General features: G+C 47.5%; 1 protein-coding gene and 2 long non-coding RNA genes across 3 annotated transcripts in view; 2 read left to right on the plus strand and 1 right to left on the minus strand.

The window, feature by feature from the left end:
- Sema5c (Semaphorin 5c) overlaps nt 1–22307 on the plus strand; it is a 71786-nt gene that overhangs the window by 34629 nt on the left and 14850 nt on the right. Inside the window, exons 4-5 of the mRNA XM_073077230.1 lie at nt 17629–17836; nt 21751–21905. Of these exons, the coding sequence (XP_072933331.1) occupies nt 17629–17836; nt 21751–21905 (363 nt within the window). The remainder of the gene's footprint in view (nt 1–17628; nt 17837–21750; nt 21906–22307) is intronic.
- LOC140745206 (uncharacterized) lies at nt 5252–7038 on the plus strand. The gene is made up of 3 exons (XR_012102634.1): nt 5252–5461; nt 5557–5677; nt 6221–7038. It is a non-coding gene; the product is annotated as an uncharacterized LOC140745206 (long non-coding RNA).
- On the minus strand, nt 7738–9056 carry LOC140745395 (uncharacterized). The gene is made up of 2 exons (XR_012102660.1): nt 8564–9056; nt 7738–8017 (listed from the first exon to the last, which is right to left on the minus strand). It is a non-coding gene; the product is annotated as an uncharacterized LOC140745395 (long non-coding RNA).

Consider the following 22307-nt stretch of genomic DNA (forward strand, 5'->3'; position numbering starts at 1 on the left):
CGCCCATGTGCGGAGCCCCCGGTGGGATGAAACGCCAGCTGGTTCCATACTGTAGACAGAAGTTATGTAGCTCCGGACCCCATGCCCGGTACGCGTTTCTTAGCTCGACGTCAGCACCTCTGAAGTTCGTTGCGTTGTCTGAGAAGATCACCTGTGGCCATCCTCTTCTGGCGGCCATCCTTCGGAGTGCCATAATTGCCGAGTCGGTCGACAGCGATGACACCAACTCCAAATGCACTGCTCGTGTAGTCAAGCAGGTAAACAGTGCGCACCATCTCTTCTCATGTCGGCGCCCAATAGTGACTGTTAGGGGGCCGAAGTAATCCACGCCGCAGTAGTTGAACGGTCGATGCCCTGGACTTGTCCTCTCTTCTGGTAAGTCCCCTCGTGGCGGTGTTTGCGGCGTTGCTTTCCTTATTTTGCAAAATTGACATTCCTTAGCCATTTTTCTTACTGTCGGTCGTAGTCGAAATATAACGTATTTTTGTCGCAGCTCGTTTACGACCCTCTCGTTGTTAGCGTGTCCGGCGTTTCGATGGTAGTCCATCACTAGTAGGCGTGTGAAGGGGTGACCACCATCCAATATTATAGGTCGGTTCGAGTGCGTCGACGTCTTAGAGGCTCCTATTCTGCCTCGGGCCTTCAGTGTTCCTTCTTCGATGACGGGGTCCAACTTCGCTAGTTTACTATGCCGGTGTAAGTGCTGTCCAGCCCGCAGTCTACGTAGATCTTCGCCGAAGGAGTCCTGTTGTGCTTGTCGTATCCACCGCAGCTCGGCGTCTTGTATGTGGGAGACTTCTAACAGCAGGCTTCTGTTCTTTGTTCTTAGCTTCTGTACGTAGAGTTGAACTAGCGCTGTGGCCCTTATGAGTCGTCTGTAGGCGGAGAACCTCGTTATGTCCGGCAGGCAGCCCATGCGGTCCGTGATGTCGTCTGTGGTGATGGTGTATGCCGCCTCTTCTGAAGTGTCACTGCTTGTAGCTTCGGTAGGCCATTCCTCCTCTGGTAAGCTCAGGAATGACGGCCCGGTGAACCATCGGTCGGCGCCAGTGATCCTCTTCGTCTCGATTCGCGTGGCGTCGTCGGCTACGTTGTCGGCCGTGGGCACCCATCGCCAATCTTCCACCTGGGACAGCTCGCCTATTTCCGCCAGTCGATGCGCCACGAACGGTGTGTACTTCTTCTTATCGTTCCTTATCCAATGAAGTACCGTCTTGGAGTCCGTCCAGTAGTAGACTCGCCCTGGTTTCCATTCGTGTTCCTTCAGGATGGTGCTCGCCATACGCGCCCCGATGAGTGCTGCCTGTAGCTCCAACCTGGGAATCGTGAGTAACTTCAACGGCGCCACCTTAGCCTTGCCCATGACCTGTACGACTTCCACGGTGCCATCCTTATGGGTGATCCTCCAATACGCCGTGGTCGCGTAGGCCTGTTCACTCGCGTCGTTGAATATGTGCAGCTGTAGCTCTGAGCTCGGAGTCATGTCGCGGCTGTAGCAACGTGGTAAGGCCAAGTTCGAGATGTCTTGTAGTCCGGCGACCCATTGCTGGAACTCTTCGGCTTCCTCCCTAGGTAGCTCTTCATCCCAGCCGACCTTCTTGACCCATAGTTGCTGTAGCAATATCTTCCCGGTGATCGTATACTGGCTTACGAGGCCCAGGGGATCGTAGATTGACATGACGGCGCTCAGTGCTTCACGCTTGGTCGGTGCTCGCTGTTGACACTTGACTTCGGTGGGGACCCTCTTAATGTCCGTATTGAAGCCTATGGTGTCTTCGCTCGGGTTCCACCTTAGTCCCAGGGTCTTCTCCGACTGGTGTGTCGTCAGTTGCACGTTGACATTCTTCGATTTCTTCGTGTCGGGAATACTCGCGAGGACAGCTGGGCTATTGGAGTTCCATCCCCGCAGATTGAAGCTGGCTTGTTCGTGTACATGAATGACGTCCCTTATGACCTTTATAGCTTCCTCTTCTGACTGAAAACTATCTAAATAGTCATCCATGTAATGGCGTTCCCTTATGGCTCGCGCAGCTTCCGGGTATCCCTCTTCGTAATCGGCGGCATTCTTGTTTCTCACGCTGTGAGCGAGGTACGGCGAACTCGAGGCCCCAAATATCATTGACGTCATCTTGTACTTGCGCGGGGCTTCACTGGACTCGTCCCGCCACAGGAACATCTGGGCTGGTTGATCTTCGCTTCGTATCTTCACTCGGAGGAACATTTCTTCTATGTCCGCCGTCACCGCGATCTTCTTTTCGCGGAAACCAAACAGGATCTTAATCAGAGACGCCAACAGGTCGGGCCCCTCCAGCAGGTAGTCGTTCAAGCTGACTCCGTTAATCTTGGCCGCTGCGTCGAATACCATTCGTATCTTGTTTGGCTTGTTAATGTTGACAACCGCGAAGTGAGGTAAGTACCACTTGACGTTACTTCTTTCTTCGTTGCCGTCGCATGCTTCTGCGTAACCCTTCTTCAGCAGGTTAGCCACTTGAGCGCTGTATTCCTTCTTGAATGTGGGCTCATTTTCCATCTTCTTTTCCAATGTGCGTAACCTCTTATATGCTTGCTCGTAGCTGTCGGGGAGTGTAGGGTTGTCAGTCTTCCAAGGTAGACCCACTTCGAAGTGTCCGTCCTTCCGTCTCGCGGTCGCCTCGAAGATGTCGCTGGCTCTCTTGTCGTACTTGTTAATCTTCTCTTTCGTAGATACGCCGAGCGAGTCCACGTCGAAATGCGACTCGACGAGCTTCTGTAACTGTATGTCGCCCGTGCAGACGTGAAGCACGGCCGCCTGGTCCTGGTAGACGAACCTCCTAGGTACCGACCCATGTAGAACCCATCCCAGCTTCGTTCTTGATGCGGCAGGTTCGTTCTTCTTGTCGGCGCGCAGCTGTCGGGACACTATTAAGTGCCAATTGTCGGTGCCTATTAATATGCGAGGCCGAGCTTCCCCCGTGCTGATTTTCTCCCTTACGACTCGCAGATGTGCATACCGCTCCAGGTTCTGAGGTACGCGCTGATGATGCAATTGAAGTCCCTTCACCGTGCGGGCTGTCACGGAGTATGCTTCATGTTCGTGTAGACCTTTGATTTGAATCTTGACCGCCTTGCTGTCGATTCTTCTTTGTTCATTGATACCTCTTATGTTTAGAGGTTGGTTCGGTCCGCCGCTGGTGAGGTGACTTGCCAATTCTTCATCTATAAGGGTTACTGTAGACCCCTCGTCCAGGAGGGCGTGCGTCCTAATCTCCCCCCGTGGACCGCTGAGTTTTACTTCACATGTCTTCAATAGTACCGCTCTTGGTGCCACCTTTGATGTGACGCTCATGACCGCTGCGGGTGCACCCTGATCTGTGCACTCAGAAGTCTCCACCCTCCTGGCGGGCTCTGCAGTCTTGTGTAGGATGGCGTGATGCTGCATGCTACACCCGTCGACTCCGCACGGCTTCGCTCTGCATGTGGTTCTACTGTGTCTTCGTGTCATGCATTTGAAACATAACCGCTGTTCCTTCGCCCAATTCCACCTGTCGTTGATGGTGAGTTCCTTCAGCTGAGGGCACTTCGGAGTGTGATGGCTTGTAGACTGGCATCGTAGACAGCTAGGTGCTCGCTCTTCACGCGTCGATTCACTCGTAGAATAGACCTTCTCCCGAGGTGCTGTCCTCCTTACTGGCCTCTCCCCTCTGAGAAGCCCCGGAGCGCTGTTCCTCGCCGTGTGCGTGTAGCGTAGTACCCTGTCTGCTTCACCCATCAGGAACTCCGAGAGTATTGTAATTTCGTCGCTGTATGCAATCTTCCCTTCGTTGATCGCCGCGTATTCCGCCCATTTGCTCACCAGGTGAGGGCTTAGCTTCTCCATTACATCCCTTTTGAGTAATGGATTTCGTAGATAACCACGGTGGTCCACACTCTTCATAGTGTAGACGACGTTCTGTAACTTGATGGCCAATTCATTCAATTCGCTGCTGGAGTTGCCGACCTTGGGGAGTCTCTTCAGTTCTTCCATTGCTTTATCGAAGATATATTCAGGTCGACCGTATTTCATCTCTAGCGTCTTCATTATGCTGTCCGGGTGAGTCGCCGTGTATAGTTGAGAGAGCACTGTCTCTCTCGCTTCCCCACGGAGGCTGTTTCGAAGTCGCAATAAATTTTCTGTGGTGCTGAATTTGTAGAGACGCGTCGAATCTTCTACTGCTGCTTTGAAGGGTAGCCACTCCATGACGGACCCGGAGAATGCTGGGAGCTCCGACGTTTGCCGCGGCGGGGGTCGTACGTGCATCATCTTCTCTAAGACGTTTGCTAATTGTTCGATGCCCCTTCCCCTCTGCCGAGGCCGTTCCTCCCCCCGTACTTCTAACGGGGGAGGTAGGACCTCCTGTTCCCTGTGTACTTGCGCTCCGGCGTGTTCGTGGCTCTTGTTCACCCAGTCGTGTATTCTTTCTTGGTCGCAGATAGTTTCCCCCCCCTCTTCCGCTTCGATCGCAGAGATTTCCGCTTCTAGCCGCTTCTTTACTAGCGTCTTCTTAAGTTGTATTCTTCTTTCTTCTAATTCAGCTAGCTCCTTTTCCGCTTCGTATTCGACTAGCCTAACTCGTGCCGCGACGCTGACCGACGAACGATGCGAACGTATACTGGGCGCCGCGCTATATGCCGGAGACGTGGGCCGGCATATAGGCTTCTTGGAGCGCGACGGTATCTCTTGCGACGTGGGGTGCTCGGGGTGTGCGGTGCTGCGTACAGTACCCCTAGTATGAGTTTTAAAATGTGCACTCACGAGATCGAGCCGAGAGCTCGGGTCGTTGGTCCGAATCCAATGCATTGGTAGTATAAGTTGTCGGAAATGCACAAACGAGCAATCGTAACTCGTTGACCAGGCGCTCGTTGACGATGAATATTTTGTCACCTTCATACGTACGCAAAAAAAGTGAGACAAATATAATCCGCCATTTTGACAATCTTGAGTTTTCATGAAACGTTTGAGGCCTTTTTTTCTTTTTACCGCGCTAAATATTGATCAACATCCTATAAACATAATGCCAAAGCAAATAATATGACATATATTTAAAGAAAATTTAAAAGATATATAAAGTACTTTCTATAATTTACAAAGAAGAAATTAACGATGATTTGCTATTAATATAAATATTTATTTTAAATTTATCACTACCATACAGACAATAAACTTCTTTGTCGTTGGGATTGACAGTTTAACTGTCATGTATTGTTTATTTTAAAAAAATTAACAAACTTTTTAAGTGTCAGTGTTTATCATCTTTCAAAGTTTTTGTATACTTTTAAAATCAAAAACAGTAAAAAGTCTAAGAGAATATTATAACCACTACGTTTTAAAAAGATGCTACTCAATAAAAGTATAAAGTTGTACTTTGTTGAAGTTGAAGTTGTAGTTGTGTTGTGTAAGTTTAAATAATGCTGGAATTCATAAAATCGAGTACCGAGTAGAGAGGTGAGTACGATAATATTTTCTACGTATGTATATGTGAAACGTTTCTTTATACTTGCATTACATTAGCCCCACGTAATTATGCCTTTTGTTTTTAGACACGTCAGTTTAAATAAACCAGCTGCTGGCCCCGAATTTATAAGCCGGTGTGGAACATATTGGCGTTAAAATTGCATGTGCACTACTCACATTCAAAGATAACAAGTGGATTGTAAAAAGGTAAAAAATCAATCTATTTTTATTTATTTTATAAATATTTACATGTTGTTTACTTAATAAATAAATTTGAAACACAAATGATGTTGACTGAAACATTTCTTATTTTATTTAAACAGAGATGATAATATGTATTTGCATATCCTTTGATTCTGTTTATTATTTCCTACAATTGTTTTTAACTGGTTTACGTTTTCCTTTTATAGTGTTAATACATTTTAGTTGTATAAAAAAGAGTTATAAAATATGTTTCTAAAGTTTCAAAATTAAAATTTTAATTATACTGTATAGATTGACAGTTATATTAATACATAAGTCCCAATAGGGTATGCAAACAATATGTTACAGTACATCAATCAGTTAGGAAGCAGTCAAATTCAGAGTAGTATATAAATTATTTGTTTTGTTGTTTATTTAATTATTCAAAATATTTCATCCTCATAAGTAGACTTTATAGTCTTCCTTGCCACAGTCATACACTAACAAACACTTATAATGTAATACTCCCTGGAATAAGCTTACTAATTATTTTATACTCTGTTTTAGTGGAACTTGTCATCCCCAACGGCATGCTGAAATTTTTGCCTTCAAAAGCTGCATCCAGAATTGCAACCCCACCAGTTGCAGTTCAAGGCATATCAGGCAGTTGTCTCCCACCTTTGGACTCACAAGGGAATTGTCACATTCGAAAAAGAGGATAGCATATAATGTATCTATACTAAATGTCTACGTCAAATATCATTCATAGAAATAATGTATTATAAATTATTATTAGCTACCTTGTAATACCGTCATTAATTATAAATGTTAACTTAAATATAATATTAATGGAATTAATACTTTAAATGAATACTTTAAAAGTAATATAATGTTAATATTATATTTTGCCAATTTAAATATCTTCCATTTGCACAAACTAAAACACGATCAAACTTAGAACATTATATAAGTATTGAAGTTAATGTAGATTTGTGAAATAGCAATAGAGATAGGTCAGCTTCTAACATTTCCCCAAATTGATTTATTATCTAATAGTTTATTTTATAGAAATTATAGAAAAGGATTTGGAACTTACTTGATAACATATTATTTTTTCTTTTAATAATTTACTTTTCTGTTAATAATAATACATTTTTTTTATTTGTTACTTATATTATTTAAATAGTGTATTTTATAATGTTGATATTTTCTATAATGTTATTAATAATTTATTTTGTTACTCACTAATTTATTCATATTGCATCACTTTGTGATACAATCTTTTTTAAATTATCAATGTATTTATTTCATTAAATATTGCAGTAATGATTTGTTACAATATTTAAAATTTAATAGTATAAGTTTATTGTACTTGTAATTTTCACTTTTACTACTTACTAATGTTTTTATTTGCGATTATGTTTATTAATCTTTCCTATTTTTTAATGACATAATATTTACTCACATTTAATTGTTGATACTAATAATTGTATAATATACATTTGTTGTAAATTGTTAATTGTAAATTTGATTTTGAATTTATCATTTTATAATCTAGTATTTCATTATTAGCATTAATTCTTTTTGATGTATTAGTGTTTACTTTGTTGGTACAACTTTTAAATAACTAATAAAAATAAAATAAATTTGTATGTTTTTTATGTTAATTCTTTTGTTAATAATAATAAAGTTGTGAGTAAACAGTTACTGTTGCATATTAATGTAAAACAGTCTTCAGTCACCTCTAAACACATACTTTGATACTAACTATAAATTGTATTAATATATTGCATTGTACCTGCAACTTGTATTATAATAAGACATAGTTTTAATAAAAGATTAATTCAATCTGTAGCCTAACAAGAAAATAAATTAATTAAAAAACAAGAACTTGCATTTTTTATTACAATTTATTAAATATTTTTATTACAAAATTTACAATAATATATATTTTATCTTTTTAAGGATAATTGTTTACTAATAGATATTGCAACAAAATATGACGATAATGTGTCAGTATTTTATGGAATGTACCATGGCAGTTTCATAATTTGGGGGAAAGGATTCGAAATTAAAGTAGAATATTATTCTTAATTATTATTTTATTTAAAGGTGTCTGAGTCTGAATTGAATTGAACTATAAGTCCTATACAAATACACATGGACTTAACACTAGAAATGCATTAATGATCTTCATATTTCGATGGAATTTGCCAAAAATTGTAAACTGATTCTTTCTATAGGTAGATGTAAAATGGTAGCTGTATTATTCAAGGGGGCACTCTGCCATGTAGTAGACATCCTGGACACAACAGGGAAGGCTCATCAGATGCCCATTATACCTACACTTCATAGCTGCATTATCTGAAAAATAAAATATAGATATAATACTTATTTAACATTGATTTTATGAATTAAAATAACTTTCAAACAAATGTATCATCAAATTCCACTTCACTTAATTTGTTGTTGAATGCTAGTATTCTACTTAAATAATATATTTTGGTCTGTTTTTACTAATTACTTTAAATTCAAAGACAATGGTCACCAATTGTACCTTAGGTTATTTTCCAATGTTGTATTTGTTACTTTTAATTTGGTCAACAGTTTTGTATTCTATTGTAACGGCTTCAAGGAAATCAAATGTTACTTTTTAAATTATACTGAGTAGTTAGATAAATCAAGGAATTATAAATAGAAATATAAACTAGTAGCCTTTAAAACTTTTGTAACTTGAAGGCTTAGTCTTCTTTGATAGGCGAGTAATTAGGGACCCAAATAACACTCTGGTAGTATGGTAACATGGAACATATCCAAGTCATTGCACTTTGTAATAAATAAATTACCATTTAATATATAACACCCATGATAATGTACCTAACGTATTACTTATAATTTATCTTTACTTGCCTTAGTCACTAGCGTCATCCTTGGTAAGCTTTTGAGGTTGGTAGTTTCCACGGCACAAAAGTAGTAGTTTCCCTCTATAAGAAGCACAATAATCAAACTTCTTTGAATGCCTGGCTTGCTTGAATTTGGTTGTAATCCGGGTAATATGACATAAGTTTAGTACGATGCACTAAATCGTTCACTTTCACGACAGTGAGCGTATACACAGCCTCCTTTATAATTCTCGAAGCATAATATGATCTCACAACATAATTTTTCAACACAATTTATTAAATTTATTTAGTTTTTTTTCAATCAAAACACAACTCACGGTTTAAAAGCTACCGAGTTCAACACTTGCTCGTAAACGACGTCCGAGTCGAAAATGACGTCATTTTGCTTTGTAAGAAATGTCAAATGTGCAACTTGTACTACCATACCACTCTTTATCGACCGTTTACGAGTTCGCCTTACTCGGTCAAGCGAGTCCGAGCTCGTAAACGGTTGAAATATAAAACTCATACTGCTATATTTTAGTTCCAACAAATTCCGCTAGAGGCGCTGCTAGGAGATGTATGGGCGAGCTCGTTAACGAGCAGCGAGTCGCGGAAACGTTAAAAACTCATACTAAGGGTACAGGTGAGCGCTCGAGGACCCTTCCTGGTGGGATCCTCCCGACGGATGTTCCGGCGGGCGTCCCGGTGAGGACTGCGGTCGATGGCGATCTCGGCGATTCTTCATATATACGGTGGAACAGCCCCCGCCCGCCTGGTGGAGGGTGCTCCGATTCGCCGATGCCGGACTCGGAGTGGGTCTTCTTGCTTCGTGTGTTCATTGTAGACGCGCTGGTTGCTTCTTTTTTCTGTATCCGCCGATCGAAGGACCAATGTTGAGTACGGGTTTGCAATAAAAACTCCAATTTAATTTTTCTTCCTGTATTTTCTTTTCTTGACCATTTATTCACAATTCTTCTATTTTCCGGAGCGTGCCGGACCGTGCTGATTTTCTTCTTCCCGGGCCAATTCTGGCCCCGAAGGTTTCCTTTCAAGGCAGCGCCTTCTAAGGAGGGATCTCCCGCTGCCTGTAAAGACAGGCAGGTCGTTGGGGTGGTAGCCAGAGGGTTTTTTTTTTTTTTTTTTTTTTTTTTTTTTTTTTTTTTTTTTTTTTTTTTTTCCCTCTGGCATACCTGTGGTCATGGTTCTTCTTGTAGTAAGTTGAGCCGTGGTTCTATGGGCACATGCCCATAGTGGTGTCATAATAGGTGAAGGTCAAGTCCGGTGGGGGCGGCACTCTTGAGTGCCGCGGTCTTCTTGGAAGCTTCTCATGAAGCCCCGACGTCCGCCGGCGGGTCCCGCGCCAGGAGATCGCGCGGGAACGCCCTGCGGTCCGGTGGACGAGCGTGGAGCGGCGCCAGATCCCGCAGGTGCGGGAATCGCGCCGCATCGACACGCTCGAACATCTTCGTGGCGAGGCGGCCGATGAAGTCGTCCAGGCTCTCGACTCGTAAGTCCCTCTGGATGACTGTGTTCCTGACGTACCACGGCGCGCCGGCTACCTGCCGCAGCGCCCGTGATTGAATTATCCGCAGGCGTTTGCGCTGCGGTTCGCTCACGAGCGCGTACCAGGCCGGCGCCGCGTACGTCAGGCGGGGTCTTATATACTGCTTATAGATGCACAGTTTCACACCCAGAGGGAGGCTCGAGGAGAGCACTGGCCGAAGGGAGAAGCTGGCCGCTCTCGCGTTTGCGATGACGGCATCCACGTGGGGCTTCATGGTGAGCTTCCAGTCCAGGGTCACGCCCAGGTACTTCGCCCGGGCGGACCACTGGATGTCCTGTCCGTTGAGCTTCAGAGTGGGGTCGTTTGGCGAAAAGCCGCCAATCCTGACCGCTTGGGTCTTCCCCACATTCACCGACAGTCTCCACTTGGAGAGCCAATCAGGGAGGGCATCTAGGGCACGTTGCATCTTCGACGCGGCGTGTCTGGAGTTCAGTGATGTTGTCACATACGCCGCGTCGTCCGCGTAGAGGGCGAGTAGAGCCCCCCCTTCCGCCGGAATGTCGTCGGTGTATGTGGAGTAGCAGGCCGGTGAGAGGCAGCTTCCCTGCGGGACTCCAGCTGCCACGGGGTGCTCGTTGGATGGCGTCCCGTTGACCACCACTCTGAAGCTTCTGTTCTTCAAGAAGCTGGAGATCACCTTGACGATACGCCTGGGCGCCGACGACTGCGAGATCTTGTAGAGCAAGCCGTCGTGCCAAACACGGTCGAACGCCTTTTCCATGTCGAGGAATACTGCACACGCTCGCTCCTTCTTGTTCAGGGCGGCGGTGAGGTGGTGCAGCACCCTCGACAACTGAAGAGTCGTTGAATGTTCCGGCCGAAATCCGAACTGCTCCGGTCGGGGTGTCAAATGTGGTACCATGTGTTGCAGCAGGAGCTTTTCAAACACCTTCGACACGCACGGTAGAAGTGTAATGGGCCTATAGCTCTCAGGCTTCAGGGTGTTCTTCCCCGGCTTGGGCAACATAATGATGTGCCCAATTTTCCATGTGTGCGGGAATGTCCCCGTGCGCAGGATGCCGTTAAAGAGGCGCGTGACGGCCACCACCGTCTTCCTCGGAAGTTGGTGGAGCACCGTGTTGGTGATGCCATCTGCGCCGGGAGCCTTTCTGGCTTGAGTCCTTTCAATCGCACGCTGGACCATGCTCGGGGAGAAGACGACGGGATCTTCATCTGGAGCTATAGGCTGTGCGAGGTAATCTGCGAGGTGTTGCTCGACTGCTGCAATGTGCTCCGTCGCTTGTGACGGGTTCGGCCGGAACTGGCGTTCTAGGTGTTCGGCGAAGATCTCTGCGCGATCTTCCGCCCGGTATCGAGGCGTACCGTCCGCATGCCACAAGGGGCGGACCGGGGCCGGGGAGCGCGACATCTGTCGGCAGAGTCGATGGAGGGAGGGCCAATCGTCGTAGGCCTCCCCTAACCGGGTCTCCCATCTCTCGGTGGCATGCGCTTCCAACTCGACCTTGAGCTTCTCTGTAGCTCGGTTGAGGAGAGTCTTCTGCGTCGGGCATCTCGTCTTCTGCCAGCTCTTCTGGAGGCGCCTTTTATGGGCTAGAAGTTGGCGGATGTGGGGCGGCAGTGGGGGCAGTCGCCCGCGCGCCGGTAACTCTGATGTTGAAGCATCCAAGGCGCCCCGAATGCTGGCGGTGAGGTCGACTGCGAGTTGGTCGACATCTCCTCCCGTGCAGATGGGTCGAGTTGGTGTGGTGATCTCCAGTTGCTCCTTGAAGTGAGTCCAATCCGTTTTACGACGTGGCTTCGGTGGTGAGACTCTAAGTGGTGTCTTCGCCAGGACCAGCAGGACGGGAACATGGTCGGACCCCATGCCGTCTAGCAGCGACTCAGGTGCGAGCTGTACCCCTATTCCTCGGAGTACAGCTATGTCGATGACGTTCGGCGCGTGGGTCTGGTTGTCAGGGTAATGAGTGGGGCACTCAGGGCCCCTCACCTCATACCCGTGGCGCTCGGCGTCATCGAAGAGGCGTCGTCCGTTGTGGCATGCAAAGTGGCTGTTCCACCCCGGATGTTTCGCGTTCCAATCGCCGGCGGCTATGGTCGAGTGCGGCGCGTCCAGCAGTGTGTGGACGTCGGCCAGCTCTAACCTGCCGCCTGGCGGCCGGTATACACTGAAAATCCGGAGCGGGGTGTCGCCGAAGCAGACCTCGATCCCGAGGGCCTGCAAGCTGGTCAGCTGCTGAGCAGGAAGAGGCTGGTGTACAATCCTCCTACGGACGAGCACCGAGAGCCCTCTGTAAGGGCTACCTGAGTCGTTAATCTCGTCCTGGCGGTATACGTTGTATCCTGGAATCTTAAAGAGGTCCGACGAGGACAGGAGAGTCTCGGAGACCAAAGCCACGTCGATGTCCTGTTCCCGCAGGAGGAGTCGGAAGAGCGCGGCCTTCTTCTTTAGGCCGCGGGCGTTCCAAAATAGTATGCGCAGGGGCTTACTATCCATAGTGAGCGGACATACTCGCTATGCCGCTGCGGATAGCTGGCCCCGTGTCGTGGCCCTCACCCATAGCTGAGATCACTTGCTGCAGCATCTTTGTGAGGTCCTGCAGTACCTTCAACTGTTTACTGCAGGCCTCTTCGCTCAACCCCTGGCTCCGCTCTGATCTACGAGCGGGAGCGGGGGTAGGAGCGGGAGTCTTTGATCTCGGCTGCCTCCTGGCAGCAGGTGCAGGTGCGGGTGGGGCGGCCGAGGGGGCGGCCTTTGCCTTCTTCCCCCTCCTCCTCCGACTCTTTACTTGAGCCCCGCGAATCGTTGGCCCGTTGGCCGGGGCCATGAGGGAGCCCTCGTGCTGCTCCTCCACGGTCCTCGGCTGAACGGGAGCCACCGATGGTTGCGTCCTTCTCATCTCTGCCGGCTTGGCAGAGAGGGCAACCGTGCCAGCGCGCTTGTTGCGCGCTTCCCGCCGAAACACCGGACAGGATGTGTGGTTGGCGGGATGCGGTCCGCCACAGTTCGCGCAGGTCGCCGGTTCTTCGCGCGGCCTGGGGCACTCATGGGCCGCGTGCTGCTCGCCGCAGCGCACGCAAGCCAAGTGCCGATGACAGTTATGGGAACTGTGGCGAAACTGCTGGCACCGGTGGCATTGGGGCGGTCCCTTTTTGCCGCGCCATGCCTCCACCTTGATGCCGGGCATGCATAGCATCTCTCTGATTGCATATATGCCCGGCAGGAGGTCCTCGGTCCTCTTCATGATGGCGAGGAAGATGCAGCCGGGCCGTCCTCCACGGGCCCGGATGGCGCGGACGTATTCAGGGACGTATCCCATCTCGCGGAGCTCATCCTGGATCTCCTGCGGGTCAGTGTCGGCGGGCAGCCCCCTGATGGCTACCCTCACGCTCTGTTCCGCGGGCAGGGAGTAGGTAAACCAGCTGATCCTCTCCCGTTTCTCCAGGTCTGTTAAATAGGCTTGAATCAGCCGGTACTCTCCTATCTCCTTCGGGGAGAAACGTACTCCCTGCCCGAAGGGGCGCGCGTTAGGTGCTCTACCCAGCTTCTCCTTGAGCACCTTAAAGTGATGGTGCCAGCTGGGGAGCTTCTCCACGATGAGCGGAGGGAAGCGAGTCTTCGGCGGCTCTTGCTGGCCGGCAGAGGGGGCTGCTGTGGGCGGGGGTCCTACCGCTGCTGCGCTGGTACTTGGCTGCGGCGACAAGGTGCGCGGCTGCGGCGGCGCGGCGCGTGGCGCGCCTGTGGTCGCAGTCGCGGTTGCGGTCGCAGCGGGCTGGGCGGCTGGCTGGGCGGCGGGCTGGGCGGCAGTTTGCGTTGCGCCCAACGCTCTGTGCGGGTCGGTGCGCTTGGCGGTAGCCGCGGGCCGTTGGGTGGCCTGCGGGATATTTGAGGGGCGTCGGGCGTCAGGGGCGCGCGGCGCTGCAGGGGTCTCCCTGGCTAACGGTGGCGGGCGCGGAGCGCCCGCGGTCACCGCAGCGAAGGAGCTGGGAGCCGGCGTGGGCGTGTCGCTGGTCGTGGCGGTCGGTTCCGGGTCCGGGCGAGGGCCTGGGTCGGAGAAAATCCGAAGTACCCGGCCTCTCAGCCGCGGGTCCCGGATGGTGGGGCGCTTGATCACCGAGGAGGCGGCTGTGGCGTCCTCTTCGGGGCTTCTTTGGCGCCTCTTCTGGGCCCGGTCGGCTCGGTAGCTGTCCCAGAAATCTTGGACAGCAGCTACCTCCGGATCGGGGGCCTTCTTCGCGCGGGTAGCGGCAACAATGAAGTCAAGGAGGGTATCCTTGACTTCATCGGGAGTGATGTCCTCCCGGAGGAGCTGCGACCTAACCAGCTCATCATACTTCAGCCTGGTGCCGGGAGAAAACTCCGACAGCCAGACCGGGGTATGTGGCGGTGGGCGCTCGACTCCGGGTGGCGATGGTGTTGTAGCCGCTCGCACCGGGCTTACCGGCGAGATGCGGGGCGGCGGGAACGCCGGGCGCGACGGACGCGCGACGGCTGCCTGTACAGGCGAGGGCGTCGGCGTCGGCGTCGTCGACCCTTGGCGGCTGGTTCCGGGCCCGCGGGGCCCGACTGGGCGCGGCTGGGCGGGAGTCACGGGGCGCGAGGGTCCCGGCAGCCGCGACGCGGATGGGGGAGTGCGCTGCACACCAGTGAGCGACTCCGCCGATCCGTGCGTGGGCGGCGCAGGGACCCCCGACGTCGGGGTGGTAACGCCACTGCTACGGGCGCGGCTGGCGGCGCGCGCGGTCTCGCTCCTGCGAGTGCCGGAGCGACCGCGGGCGCGCGATGAGTCGCGCTGCGGCAGGGGTGGCGCGGCTGGGCCGCGGGCTTCATCTTCTGTGGGCATCTCGCCCTCGCTGTGCGAGCGCCGCAACCCTGTAGGGGGTGCGGCGCGGGTGCGGTTTCAGCGGTGATCCCCTCAGAAGTCCTGAATCCTCCGGCCTTTCTCTTCCTGATATCACAAGATATGAGGGTAGAGAGAAGAAGGTTTGATGCACACGGACGAGCGTAGATGGCGCGCGATGCAGCAATCCGCGTGCCGGACCCTATTTTTAGCCACCTTAAGTGGCAAAGTGAGTGTTACAACCGACGGGGGGCTAACGCAGCAGTCGCTCTTATTCCCGTCTCGCTCACTTCCTATAGCCCTCTCTTTCTAACACGCTATCTCGCTCATACATGTCCCTCTCTTTCTATCCTAGGGGTTTTTATATTTTTCCTTTATTTATTTACATAAAACTTATTTCTAATACATAACAAAACGTAATATAACATAAACCTTAACTAAATAACAATTTATGCATTTAAAAAACAATTTACAATCACAACTTAAGACTATTTTATTCGCCGTCCGCAACAAGTATTGTTATTGATTTTTTTGTACGCATTAGAATGTTGTATGTATTAATACTTTGTGTTTAAAACGCGTTAGGAAAAATACGTTTAATCGAGTAATTTAACTTAGTTTTCTATGATGGACGACAGTAAATATTCTGCAAGGAAAAAATAGCATGCAGACTAGCTGTTTACGACCAATCACATTAACATTAGTCAAGTTTACGTGGTACAGGATATTTCACATCTTTGTTGCATTTTCTGATTTAAATTGAGATGCTTCATAAAAGTGCACGCACTTCAAACAAGAGTATGACACCTTAAACTGTTATGGGGCAGATATACATATACGAATGGCGATGGTGTCGCCTATGTTGAAAATTTTAAATTCATCAAAATACTTTAGATGGTCACTAGAACCACAGTATAAGGATATATATTATACTGTGCTAGAAATCTACTTATTGCACCGACTGTACTTCTAAACTTACATCTGATAACCAACCTACATATATTTCTCTACGACAAATTAGAGGATCAAATTCTATTCACAATTTAGCTTTATCGTTGTTTTAAGAAGAATTAATGACTTGTGTTCTCCCGAAGAATACTGCGAAAACTTTCTGTCTTCTAACACCTCTAGGTGTGTTCCCTTATCGCTAATGTTACTACTTGCATTGTTATCAAAAGTTGTTTATTGCATTCGCAACACGCAACAATGTTAGTTTGGACCTAATGATAGTTATAACTGTAATTGTATCAATCGTAAACAACTGTATCATAAATAAAATTGAATAGGTCGGTCAAATAGACCACAAAGGACAATTGCGTGTGTGATGGTCGATATCAATATGTTTTGTATCATTGTTTTCGAACAGCTGATAGAATGTTTATTCCTATTCAGCTCGCGAACTATATATAGCTCATTCATAACCTTATTAGTCATGTAGGAATTGAATGTTTCTCTCGCAGGTGTATGTTATTTTTATGTGACGTGGAAGAAGCAAAAAAGGTATTAAATGCATCTTTTGTTAAGGAGCCACTTTGTAGGTAGGAATATTTAAGACGACTTAATTATAGATATAGAGTAAAGGCAGCGACGGCCACACCTTTGTCATTTTACAAAAGCTGAAAGTTTCTCTGTTCACGCCTCTAATACAAGACCGATCCGCGACTATGGAGATTGGATGATGGTTAATATAGAACTTAAATTTATATAATCTTCGATGATAAGGCGATTATTACAAGGTGGTTATAATAGCAGAAATTGTGGTTGTGGTGTGAGCTATATAAGCTGCAACCACAATTTCATGTGTTATGTTTATTATTATTATTATTTAATGCTTCTGTTAATAAATAATTCTTAGTTTTACTTTTTATATTCCTTTGTAAGATTGGCATTGGTATCATGAACGAATCTTCATCAAGATATTTGAATTAACTCCATATTCCCTTTATTTCGTTCTGACACGATTTAAGTTTATTTCTACTCTGATTAATATTACTTTTATGAGTATGCCTTAAAAGGAAAAAAAATATTTTGTATTTCTTTACACTCTTAAGAACGATCCGTGCCTTGTACATTATTTAATAATAATACTGTTATTACTTGGGTCTATTTAAATCTAAGAGTTTGACCTTTCGTCCGATCCTTATTGACTGAATTAATTCTCAATTGGTTTTCCATCTATGATATCTAGAATGATTCGGTTTGTTACGCACGACGTACGTTTTATTAATAAGTAATCAATCACCCAATTTGTCTTCATCTCTATTGTGATGTCCTTGTCCTAGTTGAAGACTGAATGGACTTTATTTTATTTTATTTATTTCATTGGCGGTCATAAATGTGCATATTTGGAAACATATATCGCATGTAGCGCCATGTGTTTGGGATTTTGGTGTTTATTTTATTCATGCCTATTCGTTATAACTTTAAAATTTCCACTTTTCAAGATTTTTTTTACATGAATGCTCGGTATAGTGCAGTTGTCAGTTGTTTAAGTACCGGTAAACTAACATATCGTTGTTTGTAACAAAGAAATAATGTTTTTTATCATCCAAATGACCCTTTTATTATATTGTTATTTATAAGTATAGATTAGAAGTATATTTGGTTACTGTATCAATGTACTAAATAATTTAAAGTTTCATCAACATCCATAAAATTGCGTATAATGAGGTAGTAGCATTTTCATATTTATATATGCGGTATTTTCAAAATTATCTTTTGTTACAGAGACACATTATACCGCCTGTCTCTCCGTGGTCTCCGGCAGCTGGAGCGAGCGGACTGGCCCGCGTCTGCAGATAAAACTAAGCTGTGCCAAGTGAAAGGCCAGACCGAGGAGGATTGCCACAACTACATCAAGGTGCTGCTGTCGTACGGGCACAAGCTGTTCGCCTGTGGCACCAACGCCTTCAGTCCGATATGCAGTTGGAGAGAGGTATGGCGTTAAGGGAAACGGAGAGTCTAGTAATAATCTTATCTCGTCTAGTCTAGAAGTCTTTTTTTTTTTTTTTTGTTTACGAGGGGGAAACCTTCAAAAGGTACCCGGTGCCGTGGGAGCGACACAGGGTTATGTGGGATTTTTACCGCACTAAAACCCCCCCGGTGGCCTTCCTCTACGTTGCCAAGAGGACTCCGTCTCCTTCGCCGCCTGCCCAGTATATCGCAACAGAGTGCGAGTCGTCCCGGAACCACCGAGGATGATCAGGAACGTTATAGGGCTCCGCCACCACTGCCAAAGAAACTGAACACTCCGCAAGGCATTGCTGGAACAAGTCCTGCGCCCTGCGGCAGTGGTTCAGGTTCCCCTGCAGTATTTTAAGTGACGGAGACCTATACATTATGTGTCCATCACTTCCTCTGGTGGGCAATGGGACGAAGCGCTGGCATGCGCAGGCCCATCTGCCCGTGTCGAAGTGGCAATCGTGGCCACTTTCTGGTTTCCGCCGCTGCCCCGTGTTCTCCTTTTCGGAGGCTTGCAGTTCCTGCTGCCGAGACGATGGTCCGATGGACAACCCAGGTCAGCACACAATGCGCACTTTGGCGCCCGTGCCCCGCATTGGCTCGCCTTGTGATTAGGCTCACCACATGCGTAGCACAGAGCGCTCCTGTCCGTAGCGCTAGTGCACTGGTGCCTGGCGTGTCCCATCTCGAAGCAGCGGTAACACTGCAGCTGCCTGAGAGGCAGCACCTCCACTCTGGCCGAGACCCAGCCTACAAGAATCCGCTTCGCAGTGGCCAGCTTGCGGACGGCCGTAAGTGGGCAACGCACCCATGCCGTCCCCAAAGCCGTAGGCCTCCTGCGGATTTCGCCGACTTTGATGTCGCTAGCGAGGCAACCGCACATTGCAGCGATGGCGTTAGCGACATCTTGTTGGGTGACGGAATCGTCTAGATCCATCACCCTGGCCTCGCCTTGCTTGCTGGGTCTCGCCACTTTGGCGCCCATTTCTGAAACGGCCTCCTGCAGCCTGCTTGCAAGGGCATCGGCTTTTTCAGCGCATCTTTCCCCAGCCACTTCCAAGAGCAAGCCACCGTTTAAGGCTCTCTTCTGTCTGATTTCGGCAATTCCCAAATCAGGCAGGTTTATCCGGCTCTTCGCCGTCGACATCACCTGTGCATAAGTGATGACTGAGCCCTCGGGAACTGTTACCGTGACTGCCGCTGATTTTGGCAGTCTCGGGAGCCTCTGCTTTTTAGCTGCTTTCTTTTTCGTCCCTGTCCGAGCTGGTTCGGGCGTCTTAACGGCCAACACTGCAGGTTGCCGGTGAGCGGCACGTTTGGTACGCTCCTGACTTGGCGATTGCCTCCGCACTGTCTCAATCTGAGGAGAGATGCGTGCCTTAGATCTGGCCTTCCGCCCCACAACTTTGGACCAGGCAGGCTCAGTCGAGGTCAACGCGGCCGGCGGCGGCATCGAAACTGTGGCCGACTCTATACGCCTTGTTGCATCGGGCGTGGCTTTCTTCCCTAGGGGAGGCCTAATGGCTCTGTCTGGGAAAAGTTCATCCCTAAAGGACGCTAGTTTTTTGTCAATCATGGACCCAATCTTATCCATGAGAGCATCCTCTCCGATCCCAGCCCTCCTCGCATCAACTCGGGGCGGCGCCTGGTTTTTGCGTAGCTGGTTCAGCTCTGCCGTAAGGGCCTCCACCCTACCATTTAGGCCAGCTAGCTGAGAGCGCAGCGTGGCATTCTCTTTCTCAAGGTGTGCAGTAGCAGCCCGCTGCACAACCTCGGTTGACGCCGCCTGAATTTTGCGCACAGCGACACGGATGGCGCGCACCATGTCCCCTTTTAGGTTGCGGGACTTATCCGCGACCTTTTCTATGATCTCTAGGTTCTCTATTATTCGAGAACCTAGGACGTCGGTGTGCTGTTCTACCATTTCCCGGCTCAGTTCCTCAGTACTAGGGAGAGAGGCTTTCGACCTAGTTTTCGCCACTGGAACCAGGGGATCCAAGAAGTCGTCATCTTTGCCTGAACGGGGCTTTACAGACTTCTTCTTGGGCCGCTCGCCTTCGCTATTACTTGTCGGCAGCGCCCTCTTCCGTGCGGTGCTCACCGACGTAGCTTCTGACTGTCCCGACACAGTCGACATTATTGAGCAGTCTGACAGCTCATCAGCGTCACATGATAAAGCTGATTTAGGTGGGGCTACTGCCTTCCTCCTAACCGGCCGAGCCTTCCTCGCCGCCGTTTCTACAGCGGGCATTTTGTCCATTTCACTTAGCGTCTCGGTGTCCGTTAAACGTTTGCTGTGGTCGAGTTCACGAAGATCGACGGATTGCCGACCTACGAGGCAATTGCTGCCCCCCCCAGAGTACGAGGGGCTGCCCTCCGCCGTGGCAGAGGGGTGGGATTCTCCCTTGCGGGTACCCACCTGGGGACTACATTGACAATTGACCTTATCCATATTGCGTCTTTTTTAAGGGGTGAGCTCCCCTGGGTCGCTCTTAGTCTGGTCCTTCACCCTTTGCCTTCCGGTATGAGTAACTCTGCCGTATAGCCTCAGGGATCATAAGGACACGCAAGCCCCCCCACCACGACAAGGTGGCAACCCATTGGGGGGGAGTCTAGAAGTCTAGTAGTAGTTCTATGGAACAACTAGGTTTCGTATTACAACATTTTGGACGTATTGGATTCTGGAAGAATTAGGTTAGGGTCGTGTATACTAATGAATTTTAGCTGTGAAAGATAAAGTAAAGGGTGAAACTGACGAAAGACGACCCGCGTGGCGGAGTGGTCACCATACCGGTCTGAAGCGCAAATGGTTCTGGGTTCGATCCCCAGCCAGATAGATAGGCATCTGCATGAGGAATTTGGATGTCTGTTCTGGATTAAACAACCAGTGTTTGTGAATTATTCTCGTTATTTAGTTATTAGCTCGTTATTTGCCATGCATGCGGACACTGATTTAAAAAAAAATGTTTTTTTCAGTAATACAAAATATTATCATAATGAATGCGTTGTTCAAAAATAACCTTAATTATTTTAAGAATTCGAGCATTCGAGGTTTACACAAACAATTACAACCGCACTTATACGAGTATGTGAGTAAACTGTACCATTGAATTCTTATGTGCCAATAAATGATGGAAGTGTTAAACACACGATTTCCGTTTGTTTGGTTTCTGATTATTACTTCCGCGTGATAATTCGCTATTAAACAATTTACGATTCGATTCACATTCTACTGCAAACGGACATTCTGTACGTTTTTTTGTAATTGAGCTTAAGTGTCCTTAAAGTTGATGGTTTTTACTTCCGTATTGAATTAGTAAGCCCTTTGTACGGTGTACGTTGTGTCATGTGAATAATTTATTAGAAATAAAGATTTTTTCTTTGTGGTTATCATACTTTATTGTTGTTATAGGATGTATCTACAAATTGTAAGACTATGGTTGTACACTATTTTAGGAAGTAGTATGAATGTTTATTTCTTTTGGCTTAGTGGTCATCGTTACATATAAAATATAGACACATGCAATAGCAGAGAGAAAGCAGCGTTGCATAGTATAGGCACGTTGGGCCATTTACATTTTTCAGAGTAAATACAGGAAATATTGTGGGAATGATAGACTTAATGACTAGTTAGTTTAGTGAGTAAGTGGTTATCATCACCCATACATACATATACGTGCAATATCAGACATAATGCATAATCATTAGGCCCGGAAAGTTAGGAATTCAGGATTTTCTTTACATTACATATGAATTACCTACATCTCATCTTCACTCATCATGTTTTATCATGTAACTAATTTTGAGTCGGGAATCGAATTTGGGACTTTCTTCACACCTAACATGACGAGTAACGAAACCATAGCTATATATTAATTTATTATCCAGATCGAGTCCCTAAATATGGTGTCGGAGTGGGTGCCTGGCGTGGCCAGCTGTCCCCACAACCCTCACTCAAATATCACAGCAATCCTGACTACTAACGGAGAGTACTACGCCGGGACGCCCACTGACTTCACCAGCTCCAACACTGCTATTTGCAGGTAGGTTTTTGTAATTAAATTGGATTTGGAAACGAGCATCTTTTTTATAATTTGAGCCTAACGATAAAGCAGACGTGCTACCTGATGGAAAGTAGTCAACGTCGCCTATGAACATTTGCAACACCAGAGGAGTCGCCAATGCATCGCCGGCTTTGAAGGAGAGCTCTTTTTGCCCCTTTTTTGAAGAGCCCCACCCTGAGTGGCCTCTAGTTTATAGGTACATATTTCTAATCAATTATAAGTAGGAATTGCGTCGAGAAGATAAACAACCTTAGTCACAGATGCCTTTCTAGTCCAGACATCTACAGTGAATTGCCTTATTATCATTGTGGTCAATATTTTGTTATCCTATTGCGAAACATTTGTCTTTAAGAATGAGAAGAGTTTACTTAGTCAACAAAG

Source organism: Epargyreus clarus, unplaced genomic scaffold, assembly GCF_041222505.1.
Source record: "Epargyreus clarus isolate Ecla_fem2 unplaced genomic scaffold, WU_Ecla_fem_2.2 ptg000010l, whole genome shotgun sequence".
Taxonomy (NCBI): Eukaryota; Metazoa; Arthropoda; class Insecta; order Lepidoptera; family Hesperiidae; genus Epargyreus; species Epargyreus clarus.